Raw genomic sequence first — 11851 nt, 5'->3', positions numbered from 1 at the left:
ATGCTACTGGTGTGGACTCTGCTCACAGCATTTGGGTTATTGGTGAACCTCAAAGCAGGTAAGAGCTGAATGTGGTGGAGAGCAACTGATGCTGATGAGGTGTGGAGAGAGTAAAGTAGCTCTGTAGAGAAGGATCTGGGAATGCTGGTGGACAAGCAGTTCCCTATCAGCCATCAACGTGCCCTCATGGCCAAGAAGGCAAATGGTCTCCTGGGGTGCATGAAGAAGAGCGTGCCCAGCAGGTCCAGAGAGGGTCTTTTCCCCCACCGACTCTGCCCTAGGGAGGCCATATCTAGAGTCCTGGATCCAGTTTTGGGCTCTCCAGTTCAAGAGAGACAGGGAACTACTGGAGAGAGTCCAGTGGAAGCTGCAAAGATGCTGAGGGGCCTGGAGCATCTCTGTGAGGAGGAAAGGCTGAGAGACCTGGGGCTGTTGAGCATGCAGAAAAGCAGCCTGAGAGAGGATCAGCTCAGTGCTAAGCAAGAACTAAAGGACATGTGGGGGGCAAGAGGATGAGGCCAGACTCTTCTCAGTGGTGGCCAGTGACAGGACAAGGGGCAATGGGCACAAACTGGAACCCAGGAAACTCCATCTGAACAGGATTTAAAACTTGTTCATTGTGAGGGTGCTGGAGCCGGCTGCCCAGAGAGGTTGTGGAGTCTCCTTCTATGCAGAGATTCCAAGCCCAGGTGGGCATTTTGATCCTGGGCAAGCACCTGTGGGTGCCCCTGCTTTAACAGTGGGGTTGTACTGATGGATGATCTCCAGAGGTCACTCCCAACCCCCATCATGCTGGGATTATAGGAAAAAAGTAGTTCTGCTGGATGTTGTCTGGGGTTGGGTTGTTCCGTACAATGCCTGGCAGCTCGCCCATGGTTTCTGAGCCCAGTTAGTCAAACTGGGGATGACTGGGCACACCAGTATGCCATGAAGTTACCACACAGATCAGGAATTCTTGCAGGATGAATTTGGGAAGCATTTTCCTTGAGCACAGGGTGTTGGACCAGAGAAGTGATATATCCATGTTTGTTGCAGAACCCTGCAGCAAAGGGACCCTGTCCTCCAACCAGCATCCCCTCAGCACCACAGAAATCTGTGACAAAGGAAATATGACCACCAACACAGCTACTCAGGTCCAGCCTGGAACCAGCATCACCCTCTCCTGCCAGCTGAGCCCTCTGCCATACCCTCGGCAGTGCAGGACAGCGATCTTCGTTAACAGCTCTCAATTAAGTCTCAGTTATGGTCGTTCATCAAGCACCACATTTCTGGTCCGTGCCTATGGCAAGCACACCTTCACCTGCAAAGAAATTTGTGACCCCGCCAAAAAACTCATGTGTGGACTTGATGTTGAATCTGGAAGTAAGGAGGATGTCCTAAGTCCATGTTCTGAAGCAGTCCCTGTGGTTCCTCTGAGCTGTGGGTTAGGTGGCAGCAGTGGGTGGCCTTTCCCAGAAGAAATGCTACCTTTTGGGAGCTCTTTCAAAGAATCATTAAGGATGGAAAAGACCTCTGAGATCATTGAGCCCAACCATTGACCCAACACCACTGTGGCCATTAAACCATGTGCCAAAGAGCAATGTGTAGATGTTTCTCGAGCACCTCCAAGGATGGTGACTCCACCACCTCTCCTGGATTTTGTATTTAAATATCCCTGGGTGGGAACATGCAACTCCTCCATGCAACAGCCTGCTCAGAGCAAATACCACACTCTCCTGCTCACCTTGGACAACGACCAGTTGCTCCAGGACACAGGGGATGTGCAAGGAACATTTCTAAGGGTACTCCATATTTTCTTCTAGCCTGATGAGCTGCTGCTTGCAGCAGCCATCATCTGCTGTATCAGTTATGGAGGTCTGTGTTTTAAATGAGTAATGGTTGATTGCTTCAAGCACACCTCATGGTGGCCAGCCTGCAGAGCTGTGTTCATCTGGTAGTCTTGGAAAGCCACTAGGGTTTCTCTCAGGTTGGGGTTGGGTGAGATGATCTCTAAGCAATTTTCCATCCCAACCTATTCTATGATTCTGTGTCAGAGGTCTCAACAGCCTACAGGGATTACAAGCTCAGGAATCTCTTCCTCTGGAGAGATTCCAAACCCACCTGGACATTGTGGTCCTGGGCAAGCTGCTGTGGGTGACCTTTAGCAGTGGGGCTGGGCTGGATCTCAGGTTATCCAGGGAGGTTGTGAATGTCCCCTCCCTGGAGGTGTTCAAGACCAGGTTGGATGAAGCCTCAAGCAACCTGGGCTAGTCCCATGGCAGGGGGTGGAACTAGATGAGCTTCAAGGTCCCTTCCAACCCAAGCCATTCTATGATTGTATGATCTCCAGAGGTCCCTTTCAACCCTCACCATTCCACAATTCTGAGCATTTTGTCTTTAAAACCCCCCAAACAATCAAAACAAGAAATATTTCTTAAAATGTCTCCTATCAACACCCTTATAGAAGAAACTGATCAGAGTATCTGCTTAAGATCCTCCAGATGAGCCACAGAATGTGTCATGTATCCAGGATGGGACAAATGGCCACCCCACCTGCACCTGGGATAAAGGGAGGCTCACCTACATCAGCACAACCTACGTGGTACAGTAAGTAATGTGGGGATGGAGGTGCCCATGCCTGTAATCATACCTTAGATCTTCTTTTCCATGGTAGACCTCCTCTATACAGTAAGTAATGTAGGGATGGAGGTGTTCCATACCTATAACCATACTTTAGATGACCTTTTCCATGGTAGACCTCTTCTGTACAGTAATTAATGTAGGGATAGGTGTGCTCCAGTACTTAGAACTGCTTTTCCATGATGGACCTCTGTGAGCCGTACCCTGCTGCTCAGCTTTCTTAGTGCACCAAGAAGAGCATTAATCAAGCCTTTGCCTTCTGTTGCAGGCTATCAAACGGGACAGATGTCTTCTGTTTTTCAGAAGGTGTGAATCAGGAGGTTGGCTCTCTGGCTCTCAGCAAGTTGAGTTTTGACTCGAGGTACAAGGTTGTGGTTGTCGCCTCCAATGAGCTAGGAAGTGCTTATTCACAGCCCCTTGTCTTCATGCCAATAGACATCGGTAAATGCAAGACTTCTGGCTTCCAGTCGGTCCCAACCCTTTAGAGATGTGAAAACACAAAATCACAGTGTGGTTGCGGTGGGCAAGGACCTTTAAAGGTCATCTGGTCCAATCCCCCTGCAGTCAGCAGGGATATCCCCAGCTAAAGCAGGTTGCTCAGAGCCCTTTAAGCACCAAAAAGCCACCAGAAGGTCTTCCTGCAGCCTTCTCTTCTTCCGGCTGAACGACCCCAATTCTCTCAGCCTGGCCTCAGAGCAGAGGTGCTCTGGCCCTCAGATCAATTTTTATTGACCTCCTCTGGCCCTGCTCCAGCAGGTTCATGTCCTTCTTGTTCTGAGGACACCAGAGCTGAAGCACTTTCTTGGTCAAACATCTCAGAAAAAGCATCCATCCAGTCTACACCAGAAAATCCCCCTCTCAGATAACCCCCACTTAGATTCCATGCTGTACCAGGTCTCTGGGCACCACTTACCTCTTCCTGTTCTTGCTGCTAGTGAAACCACACCCTCCCAACTTTTGGGTGGAATTTGAGAATTCTTCAGAGGCTGGCTGCACCTTCGTTTGGTCCAATGAAACCCAAGAGAGGCACTGCAGGCTGAGATACCGACCACTTAGCAAGCACTCCTGGAGCACGGTAATCCTCTTTAAAGAGTAAAGGGAATGATGAGCCTTGGAAGTTAACTGGATGGTCAAAAGTGATCCATGGATGAAGGTAAAAGGCTGATCCTGTAAAACAAAACCCCCAAACTGACAACAAAACAAACAAAACCAACCGAGCATGAAGAGATCTCCTGATGGCAATGTCAGTGTGATGCACTGAGGAACGAGAGCTTATGTTTGACCCAACATTGAGGCACTGGAATAGGTTGCCCAGGGAGGTGGTGGAGTCACCATCTCTGGTGGTGCTCAAGAAACATGTAGACAAGGCACTTGGGGACATGGTGTAGTGGCCGTGGTGGTGGTTGGACTTAATGATCTTAGAGTTCTCTCCCAGCTGAAATAATACTGTGACTCCATGATTCATTGGAAGATGGTCTAGATGCTTACTGCAGAGGGGGTTGGACTAGATGACCTCTGGAGGTCCCTTCCAACCCAGACTATTCTGTGATTCTATGGTCAAACCTTCCCATCAGACCTCAGAGCTACAGGCAGGCAACTTCCAAACAGTTTGGCCTTGCCCAGCGTCACCTCAAAATCTTTGCTTTTCAACACTAAAAGAAATTGTTTGAAGCTGAGTGAAAAATGTAAGAAACAAACATCTCACTTTCACATAACTGAGAGATTTTGAGGCGAAGAACCACAAAAATGGCTAATTCAATGGATCATTCTTTGAATTATTAAAGTTGCCTCAGCTCAGAGGTTTCTGCACTGATTTTTAAAGACATGTTTTCACACAGTGCCAGCATGATGGGAGTTGGAAGGGACATCTGGAGATCATCCAGTACAACCCCACTGCTTAACCAGGGACACCCACAGCACCTTGCCCAGGATCACAATGGCCACAGGGTTTGGAAGCTCTCCTGACAAGGAGACTCCACCTCCTCTCTGGGCAGCCTGCTCCAGGGCTCCAGCACCCTCACAACAAAGAAGTTTTTCCTGGTCAGGTGGAACCTCCTGGGTTCCAGTTTGTGCCCATTGCCCCTTGTCCTGTCGCTGGCCACCACTAGCAAGAGTCTAGCCCCATCCTCTTGTTCCCCACAGGTCCTTTAGCTCTTGCTGAGCATCGATCAGATCCCCTCTCAGGCTGCTCTTCTGCAGGCTCAACAGCCCCAGGTCTCTCAGCCTTTCTTCCTCACAGAGATGTTCCAGGCCACTCAGCATTTTTGCAACTTCCCCTAGATTCTCTCCGGTAGTTCCCTGCCTCTCTTAAACAGGGGAACTCAGAACTGGACCCAGTAGTGCAGATGTGGCCTCCCCAGGGGGAAGACCATCACCTTACTTGACCCTCTGGCCACACTCTCCTCATGTTCTCTAGGAGACCATTGGTCTTCTTGGTCATGAGGGCACAATGCTTGCTCGTGGTGAACTTATTGTCCACCAGCATTCCTAGGTCCTTCTCCATGGAGCTGCTTTCCAGCAGGTCACACCTTACCTGTACTGCTGCAGGGGGTTGGTAGCTAAGGCATTGGTAACTCAGCCTCTCACTACCTTCAATCTTTCTTTCTTTGCGAGTTTAATGTCCCATGTCCTTTATCTCCATTGAAGGTTGAGAGCTTGGACAGTGGGAACTGGAGTCTGTGTGGGCTGGAGCCTCACACAGCCTACGAGTTTCAGCTCAGCTGTAAAATTCACCCTGAGCGAGGACTGTGGAGCAACTGGCACACATACCAAGCCTGGCCTCCAGAAGCAGGTAACACAAGAGTCCTGAGCACAGTAGAGACACAGACCTGTAGGAGCAGGGCCAGAGGAGGTCACAGCAATGATGGGAGGGCTGGAAGCCCTCTGCTGTGAGGCTAAGCTGAGAGAGATGGAGTTGTTCAGCCTGGAGAAGAAAACGCTCCAGTGAGACCTTCTGGTGGCCTTTCAGTGCCTCAACTGGCTGATCAGAAAGCTGGGGACTGACTTGAGTGGTGCTTGTTGTGACAGGACAAGGGTTGATGGTTTGAAGTAAAAGAGGGAGATTCAGACTGGAGAGAAGGGAGAGATGTTTGACACTGAGGGTGACAGCCTAGCCCAGGTTGCCCAGAGAGGTGGTAGAAGCCCCATCCCTGCAACCATTCCAAGTATCACAGTATAACTAAGGTTGGAAGAGACCCCAAGGATCATCAAGTCCAACCTGTCCCAACAGACCTCACAACAAGTCAGGTTGGTTGGGGCTCTGAGGAACCTGTTGCAGTTGCAGCTGTCCCTGCTGACTGCAGGGGGGTTGGGCTGGATGGACCTTTAAAGATCCTTCCAACCAAACCCAGGCTGGGATTCTGTGAACCTTACCAGCTGTTCAGGAGAGATGCCACCAAGAATTAGGTGAGTAAAGAGCATTACTGCCCTCGAGTGGGCCACACCAGATGCCATGGAACACATAGCACCAACCTGGGGGCACTTCTGCTAGTTTCTGCCAACTCTGCCTTGGGCTGGCCATACACTCCCATACCTGCCTGTCTTCACCCTCAGCTATATAAACTCCCAAGCTGCAAAACTTTTGGTTCTTCTACAAGAAGAAAGCTTCTCAGAAGTTTGTGTTTCAACTGAGACAGCTGCTTTGGCATCCCCTCCTTTCATCTCCTCCTTGGCTTCCGTTGCTCTCTTTGTGAATTACTATCAGCTCCTCAGGCTGGTTCCTCTCTTACTCATCCTCCCCACCACTACTGACAGCAGCAGTTGCTATAAGGAGCATTCATTGATGCGGAAGATGTGAACTGCTCCTTCCTTCCCCCACCTTCCTCTCTATGGTTTGCTCAGCCTTCCCCACGCAGCTTGGCTTGCTGCAGCATCTGTGATCATCAACCTCCTATCCTGTAAAATGAGAAGCTTTTGAGATAATCAAGGAGCATTTTATGTCCCCAGGCTAAGGGACATCAAGGAGAGGCTGCAGGTGAGATGTTCTGAGCACATCATGGTTGCCCTTCTTCGAAGGTGCTGAAGTTCTACATGAGTTTGCAAACTCAGAGTTATAAAATCATCCTAAACAAGAATAAAATCATCACAGATTCATTTAAGTTGGAAAAGACATCCCTCAAGGGGAAAAAACCTGTTCCTTATATCCAACCTAAACATTCCTTGAGGCTCGTTCCTCTTGTCCTGTCCTTTGTTCCTTGGGAAAAGAGACCTAACCCCACTTAGCTCAACCTCCCTTCAGGTAGCATTCAGAACTGTACCTTCTCAATGACATAATTTTTCTCCTGTTCCTCTAAGCCTGACCTGCTCCAAAACTTGCTTTAATTAACCACTGCTCAACAGAGAGAGTTTTTTCTGGGGTGTTTGGGGTTTTTTTCCCCCCAACTCTATCTCTGGAGTCATTCAAATCCTGCCTCAATGCTTTCTTCTGCAACCTTCTCTAGGTGAACCTGCCTTGGCAGCAGGGCTGGACACAGTCTCCAGAGGTTCTTCCCAACTCCCACCATTCTGTGATTAATTCACTTTGTCCTGCTCTGAGCTCTGCCCTTCCTCCTTCACTCACAGCCACTCTGTTCTGCTGCTCTTTGTTCTCTTGCTTCAGCTTCTTTTTCCCCTTTGTTCTCTTGCTTCAGCTTCTTTTTCCCATTCCAGTCACTCTTTACAGTTAATAGAAGACTAATAACTCCTAAAACTACTGCCACTGAGGGTTTCTTCTGTCTGTGAACAGAGGAACCAGCAGGAAGCCCTCTTCTAGCTGGGTTTGTGCAACAGCTGCCTGCTGCTTAGGTTATTGGCACCAATTAAGGTTTGAATTTGATGGGTTTGATTGGGTTAGAGGCCTTGAGGAACCAAGCTTGATGAGCCTTTGTCACCTCAGATTTAGAATAATTACATCATCAAAATGCTTAGGTTGGAAAAGATCATTAAGACATACGAGTCCTGCTCTGCCCATGCTGTGACCACATCATGGGTGCCCTTTGAAGTTCTGCACACAGATTTGCAAATTCATAGAGTTATAAAATCACCATAGGGTCTTTTTTGTTGGAAAAGATTTTAAAGACCATGAAGTCCAACTCTGACCAGGCTGTGACCATCAGATCATCAAGTCCAGTCCATAACCTAGCACTGTGAGGTCACCACTGAACCATGGCCCTCAGCACCACATCTCCATGGCTTTCAAACCCCTCCAAGCTTTCTTTATGTGTTTCTGATACTGAACATTGTTCACAAGTTTGCTTCAGTGTTATTTGGGGTGGTGTATTCAACACATCAAGGGTCTGAGTGCTTCATTTGTTTCACCTGCTTTTCCTTCCAGCCATTTCCAACATGAGTGGCCAGCCCTCACTGGACATCCCTGACCTGCAGTCTGGCAACTACGTCCTGTGGGTGACAGCATCAACAGCTGCTGGTGAGGGTCCCTCAGGCAACAGCGAGCTCCTCTGCTTGGAAATGAACCTCTGCCAGGGTGGGGACAAGGAGAGATCCTAACCCTTGTCCTTCCATTGCCACAGACCAGAAACGATTGCCCCATTCCACTTGAATTACTGAAGATCTCTGGATCTTTAATTCTTGAGTCTATCTCAGCACTGGTGAGGCCACACCTTCAGTACTGGGTTCATTTTTGGGCCCTTCACTCTGAGAAGGGCATTGAGGTGCTGGAGCAGATCCAGAGAAGGAAAACAAAACTGATGAAGGGTCTGGAGAACAGGTCTGGTGAGAAGCAGCTGAGAGAACTGGGGTGGTTCAGTCTGGAGGAGGCTGAGGGGAGACCTTCTGGCTCTCTACTACTCCCCAGAAGAAGGCTGGAGTGAGGTGGGGGTTGGTTTCTTCTCCCATTGAACAAGTGACAGGACAAAGGAAATTGCCTCAAGATGCACCAGGGGAGGATTAGGTTGGACATGAGGAACAATTTCTTCCCCAAAAGGGTTGTCAAGACCTGTCCCAGGCTGCCCAAGGCAGTGGGAAAGTGCCCATCCCTGGACCCTGTTTTGGGTCACAGACTACATATCTCAGAAGACACTAAGCGACTTCTTTAGTTCCAAAGTCCTCTTGTCCCCAACAGCCAATCCAGATTCCTGATTATAAACCCCAAAGCAGTTGCTATGTTGGTAGCCAGGCACTGGCCAGGCCACAACTTACCTCCAGCTTGGACCAACATATTTACTTGGATGATTTGATTTAATGAAGATGAATGAGGAGTGTTCAATATTTCAGGTGCTGGGGACTGGTTGACTCTTGTGCTCACCTGCAGCTTCTTCATCCTCTTAGCCTGTGTTTGTTCTTTGCCTCCAGTGAGGAAAGTGTGAGTAGATCCATCTGTTATGCTCCAATAAACCATGAAATTGTTGTTGGAAGGGATGGTCACATCATTGCAGGGCAGTGTTGCTGTGAATGAAGGTTCCAGAGTACACAAACAGTGAGGAGGACATACCCTGGACATAAAGTCCAGCTTTATCTAATTCCTGTCATTAATTTTAACCTAGTTCTGAATGTCTCTTTTCACCAAGACACAATTAAAGGGCTCCAACCCTTGGCTATTAACCTGGGAGAGAAGATCAATCTTTAGAGCAACACAAGCTTGTCCCTAACCTGGTTTTCCAGGAGCGGGACTTGTGGTCATACCCACCAAGATTTTTCCACAGGGTTGTGGGCAGTCATTGCAGGCAAACATCTGGCAGGAGGATGGTGCTGAGAAACATCTACTCCTGCCCAGGAGTTGCTTGACCAGCTCTGACCTGCTCCTGACACCCAGCCAAGTGCCAGCAGGTTGCTGCTAAGGCAGATTCATGATTGCATCAAGCTTCTGGGTGCTGCCCCAGGTTGTGCTTCAGGTATCAATATCACATCAAAAGAAGGGTGACCAGCAGATCCAGGGAGGTGATTCTGCCCTTCTGCTCTGGTGAGACCCCACCTGGAATACTGCATCCAGGTCTGATGCCTCCAACAGAAGGACATGGAATTGCTGGAGAGGGTCCAGAGGAGGTCACAAAGATGATCAGGGGGCTGGAGAACTCCTATGGGGACAGGCTATGAGAATCGGGCTTGTTCAGCCTGGAAAAGAGAAGGCTTCAGAATGACCTTAGAGCAGCCTTCCACTATTTGAAGGAGGCTACAGGAGAGCTAGGGAAGGACTTTTACGAGGGCTTGAGGTGACAGGATGAGAGGGAATGGCTTTGAGGTGGAAAAGGGGAGATTTAGACTGGACATTAGGAAGAAATTCTTGACACTGAGGGTGGTGAGACACCAGAACAGGTTGCCCAGGGAGATCATGGATGCCCCCTCCCTGGAGGTGTTCAAGGTCATGCTGGATGAGGTTTTGAGTAACCTGGGCTAGTGGAAGGTGTCCCTGCCCATGGTAGCAGGGTTGGAGTTGGATGATCTTGAAGCTTCCTTCCAACTCAAGCCATTCCATGATGCTATGGTTCACACTGCTCACAGAGTTTACTCCACCTGCAGATTACACCAGCTCTTCTCCATGCTGGTGCCCCAGTGGCAGAGCAAAGCCATTCCAGATCCAGCTAACGCTACGTGGGTGAAGAACCACACAGCTATGAAGGTAAAGTGCAGCTTTCTTTCCCCACCCTGCCTTTTAATCCAAACATTTTCATTGCGAAAGTCATTGGAGCCATGCAAGTCCGTGATGTCCTAATGGGGCAAATCCAGAGATTTTTAAAGAGTGGATAAACCTTGTCCTTCTGAGGTGATAGACTGTAGGGTGTGTCAGGGCTTGGTTGGGAATGGACCTTTAAAGGTCATCCAGTCCAACCCCCCTGCAGTCAGCAGAGACATCTGCAACTAGAGCAGCAGGTTGCTCAGAGCCCCAGACAACCTGACCTGACCTCCAGGAATGGAGCAGCTACCACCCTCTCTGGGCAACCTGGGACAGGCTCTCACCACCCTCAGTGTCAAACATTTCTCTCTTCTCTCCAGTCTGAATCTTCCTCTTTTAGTTCAAACCATCACCCCTTGTCCTGTCATAGCAGGCCCTGTTTGTCTGTTTCCAGCTTTCTTCTTGGCCCCTTGAAGCACTATAAAGCTGCCAGAAGGTCTTCCTGAAGTCTTTGCCTCTCAAGGCAAAGAGAATGCAGAGATCTTAAATTTTCACCCTCAAGTTGTACCAGAGGAGGTTTAGGTTGGACACCAGGAGCAATTTCTTCCCCCAGAAGGGTTGTCAAGGCGTGTCCCAGGCTGCCTGGGGCAGTGGTGGAGTTCCCATCCCTGGAGGAGTTTCAAAGTTGTGGGGGTATGGTGCTGAGTGCCATGGTTTGGTGGTGACCTGGCAGTGCTGGGGTAATGGTTGGACCTGATGATCTTGGAGGTCTTTTGAACCACAATGATCCTTGATTAGCTGCCGAAGACAGGATTTTTGCCATTTTGGGATGGGAGGTTGCAGGGTATCAACTAAATTATCACTGCTATGTTGTCCCCCTCCACAGGCTGAGCTGATGTTTCCCTCCAGCCTCTTCCTGCCTGACATCAGCAGCTTTGAAGAGCCTGAAACAACCCAAGTGGAGGAAACCTTCCTGAAGATAAACCTCCAGGACAAGCTCTTCTTAGGCAGCACTGGCAGGAGGGGCAATGGTGACTGGCCAGCAGAGAGTGGCTCAGGGCAGGAAGAACCTGAGCACCTGGCTCTCCCTGGCACACCAGATGGGGAGGTAGATGAGCAGCAGCTTCCTCACCTCTACAAGAGGATGGTGGTGGAGGTGATGGAGCCAGCACAGACTGTTTCTGAGTACATCACCAACCCCATCACTGACATGGCCACCACCTACTTACCACTGGTCCTGTGCACTCCTGAAGAGCTCCCTGAACGTGAATGTGAGCCACTCTCCATCTTCCCAACAGCTTCTTTGACACCTTCCTGTGGAGGGAACCTTACCTTGGATCAGGTGAAAATCAACTGCAGCTCTTTAAGAAGGTAAGAAGGAGGTGAGGAGGTGAGGTTGATTGAAGACTAGTCTGCCTTTTTGTACTCTACTGAAGTGTTTTGGTGTGTTTCAGCATAACCAGTCCAGGAACTTGTCCAGTGGCACCTTGAAGTCATCAAAAACTCAACTCACAAACCCTTCCAGCAAGCAAGTCACACCTCACTGCAGCACAGCAGCTCCTTACCCAGCCAGCAGGCTCAGGGAGAATCCAAGAGGGAAAACTGGAATTGTCAATCCTGCATGACCTGAATTCTGGAGATGTAATAGGGGTTGTTCAGCCTGCAGAAGAGAAGGTTCCAAGGAGA

The 11851-nt window shown here is 49.4% G+C and overlaps 1 protein-coding gene across 1 annotated transcript; it reads left to right on the top strand.

Moving 5' to 3' along the window:
- IL12RB2 (interleukin 12 receptor subunit beta 2) lies at nucleotides 1-11545 on the top strand. The gene is made up of 11 exons (XM_054164963.1): nucleotides 1-58; nucleotides 1036-1362; nucleotides 2472-2586; nucleotides 2888-3060; nucleotides 3555-3694; nucleotides 5266-5410; nucleotides 7931-8080; nucleotides 8830-8917; nucleotides 10072-10171; nucleotides 11052-11217; nucleotides 11266-11545. The coding sequence occupies exons 1-11, from the start codon at nucleotides 1-3 to the stop codon at nucleotides 11538-11540; spliced, it is 1737 nt and encodes a 578-aa protein (XP_054020938.1). The 3' UTR covers nucleotides 11541-11545.
- The last annotated feature ends 306 nt before the right edge of the window (nucleotides 11546-11851 follow it).

This window comes from Dryobates pubescens, chromosome 11 (genome assembly GCF_014839835.1).
Source record: "Dryobates pubescens isolate bDryPub1 chromosome 11, bDryPub1.pri, whole genome shotgun sequence".
NCBI classification, from domain to species: Eukaryota; Metazoa; Chordata; class Aves; order Piciformes; family Picidae; genus Dryobates; species Dryobates pubescens.
This window is presented reverse-complemented; position numbering and strand designations above follow the sequence as displayed.